General features: G+C 51.6%; 1 protein-coding gene across 18 annotated transcripts in view; it reads right to left on the minus strand.

Annotated features, from left to right (window-relative positions):
* Positions 1-21,796, minus strand: part of BCOR (BCL6 corepressor) — a 126,020-nt gene that overhangs the window by 14,481 nt on the left and 89,743 nt on the right. For 11 of the 18 annotated variants that reach the window (XM_016947534.3, XM_016943431.4, XM_016943432.3 and 8 more), the window contains exons 2-6: positions 12,085-12,210; positions 10,702-10,780; positions 6,598-9,429; positions 5,887-5,940; positions 5,224-5,410 (exon numbers count right to left, since the gene is read on the minus strand). In XM_016947534.3, coding sequence (XP_016803023.1) covers positions 5,224-5,410; positions 5,887-5,940; positions 6,598-9,429; positions 10,702-10,780; positions 12,085-12,170 — 3,238 coding nt within the window. In that variant the 5' untranslated portion in view covers positions 12,171-12,210. The remainder of the gene's footprint in view (positions 1-5,223; positions 5,411-5,886; positions 5,941-6,597; positions 9,430-10,701; positions 10,781-12,084; positions 12,211-21,796) is intronic. The other 7 variants (XM_016947536.4, XM_063804332.1, XM_063804331.1 and 4 more) reach the window with 1 other exon arrangement.

Raw genomic sequence — 21,796 nt, forward strand, 5'->3', positions numbered from 1 at the left:
ATCACCAGGGTTATGAGTCTGGTGTCTTGGTAACTCTGAGCTGAGGCACACAAGTCAATTTCTAGATGAAATAAGCACACGCCTCATCCGCTGATCTCATTCTTCCTCTCCCCAACCCACTTCAAATATTACTCCCACTCCTGACCAGCACCGCTCACCCGCTTCTCTCAGGGGCATTCCCAGCGGTTCACAGCAGTCAGCTGTGGGGGTGAGCTTTACAGGGGTGTTGGCTAGCCTGTGCTCTCAATGGTGCAAGGACCCATTCACCTTCTCTTCAAGGGTGTTCTAAGGGGGAACAGATGGGGCTGCATCTATTCTTGCAAAGGAATGGTAGAATCTCCCCAACCGTTCCTCCTCATCCTCACTCACGACAGTGCACTGTATGGACAGGGATGGCTGGGCCTGGGATTCGGCACCCAAGCCCCCACCATGGAATACCACCCCAGGTCTCTGTAGGTACAACCAGCAACAGATGGGCGTCCAAAAACATGGCCAAGGTGGTGTTCTGTCACAGCAGCAACAGGAGAAAACACACAAGCTGCCCAAAACTTACACTATGCAGAAGTGGTGACCACTGCGCTCAGCTTGGCCTGGGGACGCAAAGAGGGTGGGATGCGACTCGAGTTGCTCTGTCTCTTAACCACTCTGGCAGTAACAGCGCCACTTTACAGTTTGGCCCCCTTGAGTTGTAAAGTGGGACTATTACTGCAAGCCACCTCCCCCGGTGGGCTTCATAAACACGGTGCAGCAGGGCAGAGGGTAAGGCTGGAGAAATTACTTACAAAAGGACGCTATGATCCCCAGACCAGCTTGATTTTTAGCCCTGATATTTATGAAAGTTTAAGATGTGAACTGATTGTCCTAGTTATATACCATTTGACTTTCTGGAGCCAATCAGCCGCCCCTGAAAGCCCTGTGGGAGGGGCTGGGGGTGCAATGTAAAAATGTAAAGACTGCGTTACGAAGCGCCACATGCAAGGTTACTTTTATACTTTTAAAGTGTACTCATTTCCCCTCCCTTTAGGTAGGAGAGACGGTTTGAGCCAAGTGGTTTGAAAGCAGAGGTGACTAGGTAATGTCACAATGCCTTCCTGGGTCAAAATGAGGCAGCAGCTTAGCCAGTGTGGGGCCCCACCCAGAACGAACTGCCCTGTCTTGGCACCCTTCCCAGAGACACCCCCCCATCAAATCCCCATCAGATTAAGAATCTCTCAACCCTAGTGCTTTGGATTTGACTTCCACAGCTTCCATTTGAACTCCAGGTCTCATACAGCCACCTGTATTTGTAACAATCTCAACCAAGTCTAAGGCATCTTTCTCAGGGAGAAAGTTTTCCATTGGAGTTTTGACCTTCACTGCAAACTTCCTAATAGTGAAATGAGTTTATATCTCACCTACCTGGACTTATGCCCAAACTGCCAGTATATTTTGTCCACAGAAAACCACCTAGAAGACTTGTAATCACTTATTTCACAGACTGGCATCAACAGGCAGTGACTAACTGGGGACCTAGTCTCTCTGCTAGGGAGCACCCCCATTAGATATGGGGAGGTCTTGCCATCTGTCTTCTCTGGGGCTCCCCATCTAGGAAAAGCTGCCCAGTGGGGGTGGGGAGGGCTCCCCTGCACACACCACCTTCTGCTCTCCATTCATGGGGAAGCCAGCAGGCTAGGATAAGGGGTGCGAAACACACATGCCTCCTCCAAGTCCCCACCATTCCCCGTTCAGCCGGACAGGGCCCCCTTCTGCCTCCTGAATAGTCCAGAACTATTATCGGGAGCCCTCCACTGCTGCATCTGGGGTTCACTGCAATCATGCCTGCCCACACGCAGTGTAGATGCTTCTTGTCCGCTCTCAAGAGGATCTTTCCACAAACGAGATCTTTCCGCAAATGAGGCCTATTGTCCTTCCTTCAACCCCTGAGCCTCTCAAGGCAAACATCCCAATTCCCCTCAGTGAAGGCCCCCAAACCTTATGCTAGGGTTTCCCTCCATGGGCCAGTAATAATCCCAAAGAACACCCACCTTGACTGCCGAAGATACGTATGGCAAACAGCTATGAGGGAGAGGCTCCAGGTCACTTTCCTGTACACTTCACTTGGACCTCCCTCAAATGGGGCTATTCTTACCAGTACCCACAGAAATTACTCTTGAGGGCAAAGGAGATGGGTGCATAGACAGAGATGGAGGGATAGATAGAGGTCCTAACCATCAGGGTCCTCTTCCATTGCAACTACTTACAGCCCTTCTGTGAGTGGAATGCCATGTGCCTTTGGTCATGAGATCTAGGCAGATGTGAACATGGCTGAGTCCTACACCGTCTACCACTTTCTCCTTGCATCATGGTCCTATAAGGCACAGCACATACATCCCATAATTTACCATGGCTATGCCATTGCAATACCTCATGGAAGCATCGCCATGGCAACATTTACAAGTCACCGTGGCAACAAAGCAACTTCACCACTGTTATAACCATGCCCAGTAAGCCCTAAACAGGATGGCAGAGGACTGAGATTTTTGAGGACTGCCCATGACATCTACTCCCTCTGCAGGCAACATCACCTCTAGCAGAGGCCAACCATGTTATAACTTCTACCCTCTCCAGCAGCAGAGAGGCATTGGTAGTCGTCTGTCTGCCCAAACTCAAAGTAGTTTACAAAGTACATAGGGGCTGCTGTCCTGGAAGAGAAGTTTCCTGAGCCAAGAAGTCCCATGAAACCCTTTCACTTTCACTCAACGCTTTCTCCAGCTCCCGCTCAGGCATTGCCACTGAGTGAGTCCTAGGTCCACACAAGCCAAGTGGCTACCAAGGGAGACAGACACCCAAATTCAAGAAGGAAGGGCTAATATGCACATCTAATATGTATCAACAAAAGTAAATCAATCAATAAAAATAATAAAACTAAAAACAAAAAGGAAGGGCCCAACACCTCCGTGTTCCCTACCCCATCTTCAAAATGCCACTTATCATTCCTTAGGAGTTTGGGGACACTCCTAACTCATTTGTTCAATTTCTAAATGAAAAACTCAGCAACCCATACTATCACTAAGAGTCAATGAAAATCCTAACCACGGTGTTGTCCAGTTAATTCAGTTTTTTTAAACAAGCCCTCCCAACAAGATGCACCCACACGCAGGCAGCTGAGGCCGCACAGGCGGCACCTGCCATCTCAGAAGCTACTGGTGCTGTAGGAGTGGAGGGGAGAGGCTTCGGGGAGGCATCCTCTACCCTCTTTGTGACCCCTGCCTGCCCCAAATCCCCACCCCAGTTTCCATATGCTCACAGCTTGGCTCTGGGCCACAGTGACACCCACGAAGAGACGTGATGGCCGAGATGGCTCAGTGAATTTGAAGCCAAACGGATCCAGCGCGTGCTGTCCCCTGGATGAGATGGCAGTGGCAGCAGCAAGGACAACGTTTCCTCTAGGTTCCTCCTCTTGATCAACCACAAACCAATGGTGCCCCAGCTCTTCCTTGGCCCTAGTATTTAAAAAGCAGCCTTCACCTTCCCCCAACTCTTCTTCTGCTCTCCCTGCCATGGCTCATTACCTGAGGAGCACTACGTGGTGACTTATGGCTTGCAGGGCCCTGTCCTGGGTGCTCCAAGAACACAGCCTGTTGGTATGAAGCTTGGAGGGACTTACAGAAAGGGAAAGGGAGGCCTTTCTACATCATGTGGGGCTCGGGCCCTGCTCCCCATTGGCCACACCGAGTTACTCAGATGTGAACGGAGGGTCTGGCCATGTTACTCAAAAACCACAGCAAGGGCAAGAAGGCTGGAAGCTGGCTAAGTTCCTGTCCCTTCCTCCAGGCCCCCAGCCATCTACTCAGAACAAAGAGGGATTCTTATGTATGGCACTCCCTCTTTTAGAAGCACCTTCCCCATCAACTCGGCCTTGCCCACTTCTCCCAGGTCCCTCTGACAACCTTCCCAAGAGCTGGTGTTGAGGCAACTCAGAGTAGGGGCTGAGAGTTGGCAGCAATCATCAGGGAGGAGGAAGGCTTTCTTTGCCACTTCACCCAAGAGTGGCTTGGACCTCCCGCTGCCCTGTAGCCACTCTTTGAGGAAGAGTGAGCAACTTCAGGTACATTGAGTCCCTGCCACTTGAGTAAGGCCACCACCTACTAGCAACAGAAACTACTTTCTTCAGCAATGACTTACAACAAATCAGTCCTGGTTTAGCTTACCCAGGATCCTGGCAGGTGGCCTTAGTCTGCTCCCAGGGATGAGCTGGAAGTGGAGGGAGGGGTGTGTGCTCCGAGTATCAAGAAGCACACTCTCCCTGATCACACATTCTTCCCAAACTCTGTCAGGCACCGATGAACTGTGTTGTGAATGTCAAACCTCCGACGGCCCATGGTGGGGAGCTCTCAAACATACCCAACACTTCCAAGTGTCCTGTCTCAGGAGGACTTTGCACCCACTCCTCCAGTTAGTTCACCCAGACACCCTAATTCCCCTTCGCCCAGTGAGGTTTCTCATGTTGCAAGCAGACCTAAAGCTTCAAGCTTGCATATTTAAGAAATAAAGAGGAAGACCTCCACTTGCTGCCAACACATCTTAGCACCCTAGAAGACTCGTGAGCAAATCCCAAAGTCAACCCTGTTGGTGGGGTGGGGGACCTGCTGTAAGGACCAAAGGGAGTGTACTGAGGAAGATACTAGCTTTCTCTTCACATCACTTGCCCTCCAAAATGCAAGCTGCCCTCTGTCCGGTGGGAAGAGCCCCCTCATGCATGCCAGGCTGCCTTGGGATTCTGTGGCCAATTCTCCCCCACCCCCCACGGTAAATCGTAACGCTCATCTTTATGGTGACTTCACCATGTTCATCCTACTTCAACAACATCTATGCCTTTGGAGGGAGAATATAAGGACTCTTCATTCCACATCAGACTGTCACCACAGGGGTGGGGCAGGAGATGGCTGGGAAGTGTCATTCCACTGCTACAAAATATAACCTGTCCCTGCACCTAATCTCCTACTGCCATACCTCTGCTACACTGCGTTATATTAGACTGTTATCAACTCTAGAACCAGTGCTTCTTTGGAAAAAAAGATGTGTCCCAGGAAACTATCTTTCACAGACGCCTCGTTCCTGGTTGCCACCATTCATAAGGACAATCGGCCCTTCATTCCATGCATGGCAAAAGCAGCCCATTTCTCTAAGCAGATGCCAACCGGACCTGAGGCCAACACAAGCAAACTGCTCAGGTTTACTTACATCTCTCACTTTCGTTCTGTTCTGCAATGGCCTCCTCCAGGGCGACCGACTTTGGCTTTTTGTCCTGATTTCCTTTCAACCTTTCCCAGTCGGCTGGGCTGAATTTGCACATCTCGGAGTCTTTGGTTGCTGGGTGGCCACCTTCTCTTTCTTTCATCTCCAACTCTGAGAAGCGCATCATTGCACGCTAGAAAGAGAACGGAGATGGAAAAAAAAAAAACAACACCTTACCATAAAAGCTATTTCATTTGCCTTATCTTAAAGGAAAGTATTTTCAAAGAAAAGTGCCCAAAACCAACCACAGCTTATGAGATGTAACTCAGATATTTTAAAGTTTAACAGATAAAACTTAAGAGTATCTATATATAAGTAGTCACACATTCTTTATTCATAAAGTCATGTGTATATAGATATATATGCGGTGTGTATGTATATCCACACATACACTATTGCATACAGACAGACATTCTCTTTTGAAGGTAAATAAAACAAAACGAAAACACAACGCAAAGAAAACAAAACAAAAACACAACAGAAAAGAAACAAAATACACAATGAATAAAGACGACCATGGCCCACAAACTTCCCTTTGTATATTTGGAAATGAAATTTAACTCAAAAGGTTTATGTAAGATTCTAGTAATAAAAATTTGAAGAACTGACCTCACAGTAAGCAGCGGGTAGACATAAAATACTGTCCTCTTGTAATCCTTCCATCTATGTAATTAAAATGGGCACTCAATGGATCATTTAGATAACTTCATCCATTTTTATAAGCATAAACCAATTTTTTTCTTAACATTGCAAAACAATTTGGCTTTATTCATCTTTTAATTAAAAGTAAAATATCTTAAGGAAATTCCTATACAACATCTATCATAATTCACTAGCAAGTTAAATACATACTCTATCCCTTTAAGCAACCTTTTTTCTTTTTTTTTCCTTTCTTTTTGGTGAAAAATTTGCATGAATCCCACAGACATGCGGCTGCTACACATCTCTACCAGGTATCAAGTAAGGCATTCTAAGCAGCACTTCTAGGTATATTTGCTATCTTACAGGCAGAGAAATCAAAGCAATTGATAGGTAAACGTCATGCAGTCTTTAGATACCCTTCACAATAATTAAAACATCGGTTATCAGCAATTGAGTGGAGTTCCCTTATAATCTACAGAATAACTTAAAGCATCCAGACACGCCTCAGTGCTACCACTCACGTTCTCTTACTGGCCACATTGCATACATTCAAATTACCACAAGCTTCATTCACCAAATCTGCCTGGTGCCCTGCCCTACCATACTCCCCCAATCCTGTTTACACATTAAAAAACTGACAACTGGTAAAGTAACTGAAATTCAGGTGGGGGGGCTCACCTGCAATGCCCGTTGCTCCCGGCTGAGCTGACTGGAATCTGCATACAGTTCGGTAGTGACACATTTGAATCGGTCACCCACGTAACCCGCTGAGTTGGCGATTCTCTTTGCCAGCTTAGATGGCTTCGGTTTCAGAACTTTGCCATCATTTGATTCAGCCTCATCAGCTCCATCTTTGGTATAGGTGGGGGTCACATCCACACTTGGTGGGGCACTGCCCACACAAAATGGTTTGGGATCCTCTTGGGTTTTACCAAAAGTTACAGCAGGGCCATCGCTCCCCAGAGGTGGCTCCAGGAATGGAGTCGAGACTGGCAACCCTAGGTTCTCTTTGTTGGTACCTGCCAGAACACTGTCCTTGCTTACGGTGAAGACTGGCTGTTTGAAAGTATAAGTTTCGTGGAAGTCACTGATGCGCCCCAACTCCTCTCTCAGGGCGATGAAATCACGGTGCTGCTGCAGGGCCGGCTCAACTGAGGGCTTGGGGGGCTCAGCGCTCTGGCCAACACTCTCTGCTGCAAAGCTGGGTTTGGACACGTTTGTGTCAGTTTTAGCATCTGGTTCTTCTCGGAGAAGGTCTACGTAGACAAGCTTGTCGCTTTTGACAACAGTCTTCCCTTGATTCCAGTTGGGGTTCGGCTTTAGGTTCTTGTCGGTGGGGACATCTGGATGTAACTTGGTGCTGCTAGTTTCCAAAATCTCGGAAAACCGATTCCGGAGGGTTGGGTCCTCGTAACGGGCTCTCTCATGGGACCGGGATCTCCTCTCTGGTTTCTCCTCTTTAGTGATCTCTATGGGCGTGTGTGGTATCAACATGGGATGCACCATGCCCAACCCCAGGGCATCTTGGTAGGTCACAAACTCTGGACGGCCGGTGGGAAGCCCATAGGGCAGCCCAGGCTTTGGGGCAAGGTGCCCAGGAAACAGACTGCCATTGGGTAACAAAACTGGGTGAGGGTAGACAGGTCCTTTGCCATGTAAGGAGAGGGGACTTACAGCAATGCCCTCGGGGGCTGGGTAAGGGAGGTAACTCCTGGGGTAGGGAATTGGTGGGGACCTGAATGCATCATTTGGAGACAGAAATATAGAGCTTGGTGGAAGGCCGTTCTCGTTTGCTTTGAAACTCGGTTCTGGGTTGCTGGCTTTGGCGCCCTTGCTGCTGGTGCTGCTACTGTGCTTGGCAGGAGTGGCCGGGGGCTGGCCCACGTGCTGAATAACGGATGGTGTGGTTTCTACAGAGCTCCTGCTGGTTTTGGTGCCATCTGCATTGGCATTGGGGGCGGGTGATGCGGAGGCTGGGCGGCCCGCACTCGACACTGACCCTGAAACGTTAGTGATGACAGCATCGGTGCCGCCCATGCGCGGGCATGATGAACTCCGCTGCTGTGGTATCGCCCAGTCCAATGCCTTGTTTTTCAGCGACATGCTTTTGCCATTGTTCTCTTCGTTAGGACTTGGCCCGGGCACCACCCAGGATGAGGGAGCAGTGCTGATGATTTCAGATCTATAGATAGCACAACCATTTCCTGGAGGAGATAGTGTTTCTTTCGGAATCTCACTTCCGGAGAGCACTAAGCCACTTCCAGCCCTGCTGTGAACCAGGACCGTGGGAGCCATCTTTTTCATGTGGTCAGCTTTGGAAGCATCTACATCCACCACTTTAGAAGACAAGTCTAGTGGCTTATCTGTGACGTCTTTGGTAACGGTCTGCTTCTCCAACAGAGGTGGTGAGCTGCCGTCTTTTCTGTCTTGAACCGCTGTCTTCCGGGCATGCCCGGGCACTGGCTGGGCACCTTCGCCCCCTTCCGGAGCCTTGGGATACTTGCCATTGGAGAGCCTGGCCGCGGGGAACTCGCTGCTAACTGTCATGTATGGCTTTGACAGGGCAACTGAAGGAGAGGTGGAGATCCTGGCATAGTGCTTGTGGAACTCCGAGTAGGTGTCTGCAGCAGGCTGGGTGGGAAGGTGGACTCGGGGTGACGGCCGAGGCGAGGGGGGCAACAGGAGAGCTGTGTCCCCCGGCAGGCCACTGGTGACCGCCTTGGCAGAGGGAACCCTGGGCTGCTTACTGTTCTGGATGTGAGGATAGGCGTGGGAATCAACAGGATTCCCAGGGCTGACGCCCATCTTCCACGGGAGGCTTTTGTCTGCGCAATGGACGAGAGGCGGGATGGCTGGGGAGGCCGAAGGTGTCGAGAGCCTCATGGGTGATGCCAAGGACGATGGGATGTGGGGACCAACGTAGTGGGGTGGCGGCAGGTAGAGAAAGCGCTCCCCATTGGTGCAGACTGGAGAATACAGCGGCTGGGCCAAGCTGTAGGACTGCTGAGGTAGCAAGGCCTTGTACATGTTCAGTGAATACTTATTTGGCGAGTCGAGGAAAGGGTAGATGGCTGGCGTGGCACCCTCCATGTAAGGATTGACCCAGGGCAGCCGCAGATAACTAGCACCATTGATGTTGAGAGGGCTCTGTTTGTCGCTGGCAGGCCTGTCCAAGCCCAGCGCTTCTGCTGTGGCTACAGCACTTTTTTGTATTCCAGGCGGTGTTTTGTACATAGCACTGAAGCCATTTGGGGGTTTTCCAGAGACGGCAGAAGCCTCCACTGTCTCGGGTGTATTCGGTTTGAACTGCATCTCTGGATTTCTTTCCGAAGAAAACCCAAGGCCACCTAGAGTGCTTGTGGCAGCCTCCCGACCTTTCTCTGAGCCCAGTCCACACAAGCTAGAATAGACGATGTTTCCGGGGACCCGCAGCCCTTCCCGGATCAGGCCAGTGCGGTCCATGCTCAGTGCTGCCAGGCCATCGATCCTATGGGCCGTGCTCGCATCCACCTTTGCAGAAGAACAACACGGGTGTTACTGGGGCACTCCTTCAAGGCAGCAGCACCCAAAGACACTGCCAACTAGTTCAACATGCCATCAGCCTTAACATCCAAGCACAAAGGGTTAAAGACAGGCTTCCGGCAGGGCGGGGGGGGGGGTCTGTTTCCCCACCCCCTTATCCAAACCCCTTTGCTGCCTGCCTTCTCACCTCTCAACTAGTATCCTGGAAGCAGGGAAAACATTGGTCCCTTTGGACTTGAGGCCCATACATTAATTCAGTCATCTATTAAGTCTGAAGATTTTGGCCAGGCGCGGTGGCTCACGCCTGTAATCCTACCACTTTGGGAGGCCAAGGCGGGCAGATTGCCTGAGCTCAGGAATTCAAGACCAGCCTGGGCAACATGGTGAAACCCCATCTCTACTAAAATACAAAAAAATTAGCCAGGTGTGGCGATGTGCACCTGTAGTCCCAGCTACTCAGGAGACTGAGGCAAGAGAATTGCTTGAACCCGGGAGGTGGAGGTTGCGGTGAGCCAAGACTGCGCCACTGCACTCCAGGCCGGGCGACACAGCGAGACTCTGTCTCTAAAAAAATTAAAATTAAAAAATAAAAATAAAAAAGTCTGAAGATTTTTACCTTCTCAGCAAAAATTCTTTGCTACAACTAAGACACCAACTCCAAAACTCTCAGCATCACCCTCATGGGGTACAGAATTCACACTAACCCTCCCTGGGCCTGTCAGGCTTGGGGGTGGGTGTTCGCTTCATTTCCCCTGGGTGCAGGAAGGCATGACTTAACAGAACAAGAAACAATCTTCGATGGGACAACAGGAACAGAGGACTTTAGCAGCCTCATTTCTAAATCAATATAGAGGCCATGGGTCAAACTGTGGTTGTGTCTTTTGACTTCCTCTCCCTTGTGTCTGAAGTGACAGTCCTGTGTTTCGTATTTTACTGGAAAGGTAAACCCTAAGGGGCTACTTGGAGGCTGGAAATTTATCCAGCTGGGAGCGCTGATGTGGCATCCAGCTTATGGAAGAAAAGAGAGTACACATCCCACCAGTCACTAGGGGACAGGGACATGTGTGGCGAGGCAGGAAGGCAAGACTGGAAGAGCTTGGGTGGGGGCCTTGTCCTCTCGCAGAGGCCTCCGACTCAGCCCTGCTCTGAACTGCCACCCCTCCCCCATTCCCCACCCTTTAAGGGCATGCAAATTAATACGATTGATTACAGATCACTGATATGCAGATATGGCATCAACAGAAGCTATTAATCTCTTACCACGTTGTGGTTCAAGGGATTCTCTTCCCTCAGTTCCAGTCTGGCTTTTGAAGCGTCACCATCATTTACAAGGATTTTCCTATTTAAAAAGATATACCAACTTCATGAAAGCATTCCTCACTGAATCCATCTTTCACAGATCTCCCCAGAACAGACCAGTTTCTACTAACCCAATTTTTAAAACTGTCCTTAACCCTCCGCCCCCACCAGCTGTCAATGGCCCATATTGAAAGTCGCCCCCAAATGGTGATTCAACTTGACCAGGAAAAACAAAGGAAACGCAAAGCTTTCATGTGTGAGGACATGAATCACAAATATGATGTCCCCAAGGTAGGTAAGCCAGAAATTAAGCACAACCACTTCTCCCTCGAGATTTTTTTCTCTAGAGGCCAAGTAGGCCAATTGGCTGTCCCAGCCAACCCTTATAAACTCTCCTGGAGGGTAGACATGAAGTGGTAACACAGCCAAATACCAAAGGGGGCTGGAAGGCTGGTCGTGTCATCAACCACTTCCGTGTTACCCAGGAGGGTAGGCTTTCAAAACTTTTTCCAAAACAAAGTTAGGGACCATGTCCTACGAAACTGGTTTCCATGGTGATAAAAAAGCCATATTTGACTGCCTTTGTCAAAATGACAGGGGGATACACACTAGTATCATACAAATGTCAGCTGTTCCAGGCTGAAAAGGAAGCTGCACATCTGTGCCAGGCTGCTGCGGCTGCCCTGGGACTTGTTATCAGAGAGCATCGATAAAGAAAGTGCTTGGTGCCAACTTCCAAATCCCCAGGATAAAAATCGCTGACAAGCGGCAGAGGAAAAGTTTCCTCATTACCCCGAAGAGCAGCTTCAATCATCTACTGCTTAGCTGCCTCCACCCCACAACTCCAAAATTACTGATTAGGAAGCATAACAGAGCTGTCTGACGACCAAAAGCAGGCGCCAGTGGCCTCTGGGAACAGGCAGCAGAGGACAATGAGAGATCCTGGGCTTCAATGAAGGAAAACGGTGGCTCTCTCCCCATTTATTACTGAGCAAACTATTTGTTTTAAAAGCACATAGAATGCTGCTCCACCTGGGCCCACACTCCTGACATTTAGAGTTAAAGCAGTATATAGACTGGGATTAATTCTCCTCCATAAATATGAAATAATAAATTAAGGACGAAAGTGCACTGAAAGGCCGCTTTAGGGGCTAATCTTTTAAAGGGCGGCAATGCTTCACTGAGCCAGGTTGCCTGTTAAAACTGTAAATCAAGAGCGGCCTACTAGGCGGGAAGCTCTTTCTCTCCCACCCCTTTTGGGCCCACGGTGGCTGTGAGAAGGTGAGGGGGGCTTCAGCATGGGCGTGGGCTCCACTCAGGCCCGGCCCAGATGGGCGCATTCACCTGTCTTCGCTCGCCCCACACATGCGGACCCTCTCGCTGTTCATCCAGCTGTGAACGTTCCCATACAGGGGGGTTGCTGAGAGCATGTCGTCTTCTGGGATGGCAGCTTTGCTTCAAGCGTCTAGTCTGTTAAAAGGAAAGAAAAAAAAATCCCAGGAGGTTCAGTAAAGGAGAGCCAAACAGGGCGCTAGAGAAGGCCTCTTTCTAGGTGATTCATACAGGATGCAGATCGGGAAGGCAGGCTGTGCCTGCTGTCTACAGTGGTCTGGGAGCCAAGGACAGACACCTGACTCGAAGGGACAGCGGAGGGGCATGCAGCTTCCCTGGTAGGAGGTGCTGGGGCTGGGGAAGAAGTTTAATTCGAAACAGGTAGCCTCATCCAAGGCACAGAACACATTCAGGGCACACCACAGCACCCGCCCACTCCCTTTCCTCTGAAAGTGTACAGTGGTCATTCATTCTTGCCACTTGTTAAAGAAGGTAAAGAAGACTTGATTCAACAAGGGGAGGCTCTGACAATAGGTTCAGGGATGCTGCATCACTGGGAGGCACACAACTGATCTTTCCTGGGGCCAAAAGGGTGCAAGAAGGGTGGAAGGCACCACAGTGAGGTGAGCGGCAGGTCCAGCTCTCAAACTACCTGCGTTTCTAGGGCTGAATTTCCAAGGCTGTCTTGTGTGCAACTTACAGATCGAGTGTGAAAAAGAGTCGGTGGGCTGGTGAGCCGCCCCACCAGAGCCCTGGATTAGATTAAGCAGCTAACCCGGGTGGTTTTGCCTGGAAGCTGCAGAGAGAGGCGGCTGAGTAATTCAATGACGCCTGCTCGCTGGGGACGAGAAATCATTAGCGAGCACAGAAGTCTTAGCAGCCCTGGCTGATGGGCTCCAAGACGCTGGCACATGGGGAGCCGGCAGAAGCCACCCATTTTCCACGTTCCGGGAGCAGGAGGTTGCCAAGGCAGAGGAGCTCAGACCACCACCCACCCCCCTTTACCTCCTCTGCCCACCGCCCCCACCCACATCACATTCTAGTTTGCTGCATGAGTGAAGGGTCAGGACAAGCTGCATTTTATTAACAGGATTATCACGGCGCGTGATTTATCCTCGTGCAGGATTTTAATTGCTCTTTGGAGGTTGAGCCGTTTCTTTTGACTGCGCTTCAGCCCATATCCTGCTGTTAAATGCTAGGTTAATAAGTAGGGGAGCCTTTAATGCCTGGGACCGATGGCCCTCGGCAATTCCCTGCTCACAAACACATCTCAGTGTCCCTTGTCCAGACCGGCCATGGCATTTTTCCACGGGACCCAAACCTGGGTGTGAAATAATTGGTGTGCAGATCATCAGGGGAACTTTTTTCTCCTCCCTCACACACCCACCCACACAGTTTCCGAAAGCCCAAATGTTCCCTAAGTCGACACATTTCCTTTGTTAGCAGGAAAAAATATGCAAATGCTTGCTTTTACACTTTAGCACACGGAGCAGACTGCCAGGTCGGTTGGGTTGGAGGCACCAGGTCCGGGGACTCTTCTGTGAGAGTGACTGAGGGTGGGAGTTAAGGGGACACCTGGGGGATGGAATCCCAAAGCCGGTCTGTACTTTCTCATTTCTTTGTCCTAACTAGGTCTTTTGTCCACCAGCATCCCCCATGGGCCCCCATCCCCATAGAACAACGTCTGTTAACCAAAATCTACATGCAGCGACACACCACGTACAGTTAGAGCTCAACAATGAGGCTGGAAGAGAGGTAAAGGGCCCAAGAAAAAGGCAGAAATCTGCAGAGGCATCAGGCATGATGGGGTTCTGGAAAGCTATTTCCCTAGGAAGTGTCTCCAGACAGCGGCTCTTCCAGTTGACTAGCCACAGCGCCCCCAAAAGACCGACTCGGCTGTTGGGGAAGGTTCTATAAGGGTTCGTGGGCTTTTCTTCCATCTTGCAAATACACAAATCAAGTGGGGAAGGCCACCACTAGTGCTGGGCAGACCACAAGGCACATTCCCTTGTGCAGTGGCAGTGTCCCCTCTCCGGCCCCTGCTGCCCTTTCTAACAAAAGGAAGACATTCTGGGTAGGATAATAGAGAAGGTGGAACATCATTCCCCGGTGCCAGTGTGTCCCGGTCATCGGGCTGCAGCAGTGGGACTGCACCATGCCACCCCCTCACTGTGCCATGATGAAATACAGAAATTACATCATGAGCCAAAGGGTCACTCAACCAAACCCCCAAGAAAAGGATGAGGGAAGAAGCGTGTGCCTAATGAACCTCAATCTTCTGGTGTCCCCATTCTTAAAAATTGGCCTCCCCTTTAAAAAAGCTGCCTCTGGCCGGGCATGATGGCTCACGCCTGTAATCCCAGAACTTTGGGAGGCCGAGGTGGGTGGATCACCTGAAGTCGGGAGTTTGAGACCAGCCTGACCAACAAGGAGAAACCCTGTCTCTACTAAAAATACAAAATTAGCTGGGCGTGGTGGTGCGTGCCTGCAATCCCAGCTACTCAGGAGGCTGAGGCAGGAGAATCGCTGGAACCTGGGAGGTGGAGGTTGCAGTGAGCCGAGATTGCACCATTGCACTCCAGCCTGGGCAAAAAGAGCAAAACTCAAAAAACAAACAAACAAACAAAAAACCTGCCTCTTACCCACCTCCCTTAAGTAGACACCTTGTGCAAAGGACCTCCCGGCACCTTCTTGGGAAACAGAATCATTATACTGAGGCCCAGCCCCGAAAAGGCCAGCAGCTGCTTCCCTTCAAAGAGCCTTTCTTCAGCAAAGTCCACCTGGACTTAGCAGAAAGGTGACTGCGGTTTACAGGCACCTGGGCCTACTGGGTGCTTTCAAAGCATCTCCCCTTCTCCAGGGCTCCTCCTTTGGGTCTTTCCATATTAATGGCGCACAGATAAATGATACCAGCCATCAGAACGAAGTGTTCTCAAATGCACAGGGTCAGATGGAGGGTTGAGGCTAGCAGAGCGGTTCACTGTCATGTGTGTGTGTGTGTGTGTGTGTGTGTGTGTGTGTGTGTTTTGGGAGGGAAGGGGTGGAGGATGGGGCTGAACATAAAAGCAAAAGGGGGGAACACATTGTTGGATCCTGCTGTGGACTTACGCACACACGTGCACGCACGCACACGCGCGCACACACACACACACACTTATGATCTTTAGCTGCCCCATGAACTTTTTGTGAACTGTTTAAAAGTGGAGGTCTGTTGAACAAACAGCGGCGCCACTGCCAGCCATAATTTCATTGCAACAAGCTAAAGACTTTTAACTCTTCGGGTTCCTGGCCAAAGATGGAGAGGAGTGGAAAGGGCCAATGAGCAATGGCCCTGGCTCACAGGAGGCCCTCCTCCTGGGTGACAAAGAGCAGTCCAAACCCACAAAAGCAGGGACCTCCTTTGCAAAGGCCATACGGCTCACACCAAGCCTCTACTGAAGAACAGGGGTCACCATTACCTACACCCCACCCTGGTTTCTCTGTCATGTACAACGAAGGGGACATTGGGGTAAGAAACAGAAAGAGACTGGGAGGCAAAGTATAGGGACATCAAACTTCTAGAAGCTGCTGTTGAAATAGCTGGGGCCTTTTTTACCTCTAAGGCCAAGTGCTTCGAAACTGATGTTGCTGACCCTTGGCAGCGGAACACTGTGGAGAGGGCAAATGACCTGATTTCAATGACAAACAGCGCCTCAGGGTGCTTTGCAGCTATAGATGAAGCTCGTTTGCTTTTATTTTTCAATGCCCACCTCCACCCCCCACTTCTTCCAAATGCAGGCTATGCTTCCAGAAGTGCCAAGATGTGTGAAGTCACTCATGAAAAGCACTTTACAAGCACCAACCTGTTCCACTGTGAGCTGCGAAGCTGCACCTTGGATCTGGGGTTTAACCCCTTTTTCTAGTAGTGGAGAGAAGTGGGTAAAGGTGCTGGATAGGGATGGAGAGGAAAGACAGCTGAGAAGAGGTCAGATGGGGAGGGTGTGGGTCTCTAAAGAACAGACTGGGAACTGTTCCAGCTGCCTGCAGGAACACCCAGGGCCAAGTGGAGAGACCTGGCTTGTGAGAAGCAGGCGTGCACACTGCATACTGCATGGTCTCCAGCTCTTAGCACCAAGGAAGTGGAACACATAGGAGAGCTTGGGTCACCCTGGACAGACTCTGAGTAGTCATTCGCTCTTCAGCCAAGGGTTATGATGAGAGCACCTGAGCTTGGCCCGGACACCGGGGAGAAGGCCTGATTGGCAGAAGGGGGGCGTCGAGGGACCAAGATCATAAGCCATCACTCCAACCTTGGCATTCCTGAGTAGGGACACACCCACCCTCTGTGAAAAGATGTGAGGGCAGACCACAGGTCCCAAGCCTTGGCCCCTTTCCTTCCCCACCCCCAACCCTGGCCCCCTCTTGCACTGGGGCCACTTTCCACTGCCCCCACCCTTGAGGCGCCGATCAGTTAAAAGTCTGCACATTACACTTGTCAAGTGGCACTGACAATTTGGAAAGCATGGCCACCAAACTAACTCTGCTCACGCCTCCCTGCTGTCCACACAGGCATTGAGGGTGGCCCATCTCGGGGTCTTTTCTTGGGATCTCTCTCACTAGGTTCCCCTTGCCCCCACCGGCAGCTATCCAGCAGTTAACAGCCAGAAGAACTGGAGAGGTTCGCAAGGGCTTCCAGCTCAGGTGGCCAGGCAGGCATTCCCAGCCAGTGTGCTGGGGTCCTCTGGCAGAGGACTCTTCAGGGGAGGGGTCTCGCTACTGCATGGCTGGTTCTCTGTGGAGAACATGGTCACCACAGCCTCCCGGCTCCCACCCTCACTCACCGCGTGTCTCTGGGCAGGTGGCTGAACCTCTCCAACCTTGGTCCCCTCTGTAAATATTTGGCACTGTGTTTTCCAAAGGATTAAGCTGCACTATGGACTTGAGTTTTGCCTGGCAATAGCTGGCGCTGGCCACGTTTAACCCCGCTAAATAGTACCCGACTCCAATAAACATACTGTGTAATAAGCCCCAGAATCACAACACAGTTTCTTTGGGGCACTACCACCTCATCCTGCGGGGGAGGCTGAGGCAGCAACAGAGAGGGGATCAGAGCAGGGAGGGAACTTCAGCAGAATTGTGTAGATTTTACAGAAGCCCAAAGCTCACCACCCGCCAGCCCTTCCTGGGGTTGCTCCAAACAGAGACTGCGTCACAGCAGCAGCGCTGTGCTCCGGGTGTCAAGGAAGGGAGGGGTGAAGAAGTTCCTATTTTAGGATGTGAGGGGTGGGGGTGGGGTGTGTGGGGGTGGGAGATGAGAAGAAAAAGCTCTTCCGGATGTGCAGTGTGGGATGGGTCCTCCGGGTCTGCTGGAGAGTAAGAGACCCCAAGGCTGCCCCCCAGGTCCCTGGGACGCAAAACCGCAGGCTTCCAGGGGTGTGGTCGAGGGAGGTGGCTGGCCCGGTCCCAGCCCCTCCCGACCCCCTCCCCCGAGAGAGTTGGGGGTGAGGGAAGTGATCCAGCCGGCCCAGGTGCTGCCTCTTGGCACACTCCAAGCCACAGCCGTAGCCGTAGCCTGCACGGGCGTCCCCGCCCACACCTCCAAGTTTTGCATTAGTAAGGGGGAGGGGGAAGGGGAAACTCGCCGGCCCAGACCATTCCAGCACCCAGAACCTTCCCGGCCTCCTCCCGGGGCGTCGGGGTCTGAGCGGAGAGCCACCTGGGCTGGGAGTGAACTTGGCCCCGGCGAAGAAGAAAGGGGGAGGGGCGCCCCCTCCCCGGGCTGAGGCGCTTCAGCCCGGAGCGCGATCGGTCGGCAACAAAGGGATTTTCTCTCCCACCACACACACCCGTGCTGCTCGGGGCTCGCCCGCTCCTCCTCCCCGCTCCTCGGCGGAGGTCCCAGCGCGCGGGGCCGCACCACGGCACACACTCACGCCCTCGCGGCGCGCCCCCGCCAGGCCTTCCAGGAACTCCAGCAGCCTCCCCGGAGGCGGCCCGACCTCCCCAGTTCCCGACCCTAGGTAACCCCTCGGACCCTGCGGCCTGGCACGCTCTCCATGGTGCCCCTTCCCGAGGCCCCGCCGCACCTTCTCTCCCCATCAACGAATCTGACGAAAAGAAACTTTGGGTGGGCGCAGGGAGAATCCGAGACCTCCCGGGAAACGCCGCCGAGCCCACCCGGGGAATGGGCACGGCAGACCCCTCCTCGCCATCGTTCTGGGTTCCCTTCCGATCATAGTAGAGCGCTGCTCCTCTGGACGCTTCCCCTTACAAAGATGTGAGCCAAGCGTCGCCTACTGTAACGTGGGAGGGGTGCGAATCTCGGGCGTTGGGGTCCGGGGTGGAATCTGCAGGGGTTGACCCTGAGGGTCGCTGCCGAAACTGGATTGTCCGCTACACTCCCCTCCTCCAGGCAGAGCCCATGGCCCGGGGTCAGGTGCCCCCAACCTCTCTCTCACAGGCCAACGGGGGACACTTGCCCGTCTCCCCGGATAATCTGTCCAGGCCACCCCACCGGCTTTTTGTTCTTTTCACTTTCCTTCATGGTTTTGCCACACGGGGAGTCAGGAAACCACGTGTGTATTCAAGAGAGGGCAAATTTAGAAACAGGTGTCCCTTCACAGGAGGCCACCCGGCAACAGAAACCCAAGTCAAAAGCCAGGAATCCCTCCTTACTCTCTTCCCTCCACGCAAAAAGAAACCACTTGCCCCCTTTGATCTAGTCCCTGCAGAACTGGGTCCCCACTTGGGAATCTACACAACCTGGGGGCAAATCCAGAATAAATGTTCCACACCATGCCTCCAAAGGCTGTGTCAATGCACTTTTGTTTCCACCAGGGCTTTGTAGGAGTAAAACACAAATGCCGTCGCCGCCACCACCCCCCCACCACCACCACCACCGAAGGGAACAAGCTATACCGTAAGGCTAATAACAACAGCTATCATTAGTATACACAGGAAGCACAAAGGAACTTTTAATGCATAAAAGATGCGTAAAATGCAGGGGTCCTGCAATCTGCAAGCGAGTCTCTCACTGATTGTGCAGAGCCTGGGAGTCCCAGAAAGGCTGGGATGAGGGTCAGAGAAGGAGAGGGGCACCCACTTTCTTTACAAGGAACAATAGGAATCCCATGTCTGCTACTCAGTCATGGAACTCAGAGCACCCAAAACAAAGCCATGGAACAACTGTGGTATAGATGGGGGCCCATGAATTTTTGTAGCTGTTCAGGGCTTAATTACTCCTTCTTGATCCATGGGACTAGACACGACACCGCCAAGGTTAAAATGCCCCGAACAGCGCTGAGCAGATGTGAGCGAGCTGGCAGACGCGCAAATGAGGCCTGCCTCGGAGCACGATAACAAGTGACTAATACATTGCATATCGTTGAAAGAAAATTATTTTTCTCTAATTTGCATTTGCTTGGGGGAAAAAAAGCCAACGCGAGTCCCTCCTCACATGCACAAGTCTAATCCTGGAAATACAGCCCGGCTGCTTTAAGAGAGCTGGAAGGAGGGAAAGACTGCCAGTGTTTTGGCGTTGCAGGCTTGTTTATCTTTCCGCCTTTCCTCCAAGGCGAAACTCGTTTTGCAAGCAACATTCCTACAGAAAATGGCACACGTCATAAAAAGAGACCAATTTATAGAACTGGCACCGAAGTTCATGTCTCACTCCAGAAGCATCTCCCAGCTCCCCATCGGAAACCCAACTAGATGTAGAAGTCCATGTTAAAACTTAGAGAGTAGACTTAGGGAGGGGAGGTGCTGAGGGTGGGGGGGACAGGAGAGAATGAACTAGATTTGCAGATATCCTGTAGGCTGTACACCCAGAGACCAAAGTCAGCCCTAAATGATCTTCCAAAACCCAGGGAGGACCAGGCAGGTGCCAGGGCTTGGAAGGCTTCAACCTTGGGACTCATGGGGGAGATGAGTGAATTTTTACACCCAGCTTGCCCCAGGACGGTCCAGAGGCAGGTCCACATTCTTGGCCATCCTAAGTCCACCTGCTTGGGCCAGCCATGAACCTCCAGGACTGGCCTAGTGGGTAACTGCCACCACCAACTGCTCTCCCTCCCACCCTGGCGCCTCTCTGCAGGGCCTGGCGGGGTACCAGGAACTCAAAGAAAGCCTGTTGCTGTGGGCATCTAGTTGATGAAGTCGGAGTAGGTGGTGCTGTGGGCAGGCTTCAGGACGGCACCTTTGCGTGCTGCAGTTGAAGGCAAATGTGCTCTTGAAAACGGGAAGGCTTGGAAGAAAAGGTTAAGGGATGTGGGTAATCAAAAGCCAATCTGTCCTCCCTTCCCCCCAAAATACACCCCCCTTAGGGTACTGAACCTGCACACTTGCATTTCCAAGCTGGAAACAGTGTCGAGTGCACAGAACACAGCACCCGCCTGTCTCTAACTTGTCTGAATAACAGGGCCATTTCAGAGGGGAACAACGGCCTTCAGAGCCTCTGCAATTTCCAGAAAGCTTTCAGTTAATAACACATTCTTTCCAACAAGCTTACTTAGGGCTGAAAGTTATTTTCACAAATCTTAAAAACTCTGTCATAAACAGCTGAGGACCCAGTTCAACGGATCCTGGCCAAACCCCACCAACACAGTGACACTCACGGCCCCGTGGGCCTTCTCCCGCCACCTCTGCCTCACCACAAGTTCCCTAAACCACAACATACAAACCATCCTGCACCCCACCCCAATCCTGGGAAGTCATAAAGATGTGTGTTGGGGATGGAGGGCGGGTGTGCCGTGGAGCTTTCTCTCATCTGGGGATGCGCTGGCCAGAAACTGGCCGCCACCTCTGCAGCTCGTCCATGGGCCTGCATAGTGCGCGCTTTGTGTAAGTGCTGAGGAGGCGCAGCGCTGCTCGCGCGCCAACAGCTGTCACATTATTTGCACTCGCTGTAAACAGCCTTCACATTCCCCCCTTACCACATAGTTAAAGCCAGACTAACAATCCACAGTTAGAGATCAAACCAACAACAGCAGCATTGTGTCTGCCTTTGCTGCCTTCACACCAAGCCCAGCAGCTGGCAGGTTTCTCCGGAACAAGGGACCCCTTCTCCCCCTACCCCTCCGGGATCCAGCCAAGGCTAGCCAAGGAAGCATGCGTTTGTCAGCGCTGTTTGTTAAAGCAAAAGAGCACCGCCATTTCGCAGAGATTTCCGTGTGGCTCATCAGCCCTCTCCGAGAGTTTACTCCTTCTGGAAGCTCGAGGAAGCATCACGAGAATAAAGGTTGTGGAGACTCGCAGGGTTGGTTTCCATGCTCAGCAAAGTGGGGTCTGGCCGGGCTGGGGCCGGGGCCGGGACAGGGAGGTCTGCCCCTCTCCATGCCATGTCACAGAGGCCAGACAGGTCTGTGCTTTCTGCAGCCCTCAGCGGAATGCCTCCTGTCTTTCGGAAATTGCCCAACTCACTGAATACTTACTGGCCGCCCCACTGATCAAAATGTCTCCTTTATGATTTTTGGTTAAGTTGAACATTTCCATAATCGTCATTATTAGTGCAAATTACACGCCTAATCGGTCCTTAAATAGATTTTAATTAAATAAGCATACAAGGCTCATTTTATGACTTAAGAAAGCATTACTTTTCGTTATAAACTTTCCGCCAGGATACAGAATAACGATAGCAGACAAATACTTATTCTTTGAAAATCACCAATAACCGATGGGCAGAGTATCATGAAACATACCCTGTTTTACCCTCTGGAATCAAAGCTGAGACCAGACATATCACAGCTGT

This window comes from Pan troglodytes, chromosome X, assembly GCF_028858775.2.
Source record: "Pan troglodytes isolate AG18354 chromosome X, NHGRI_mPanTro3-v2.0_pri, whole genome shotgun sequence".
NCBI classification, from domain to species: Eukaryota; Metazoa; Chordata; class Mammalia; order Primates; family Hominidae; genus Pan; species Pan troglodytes.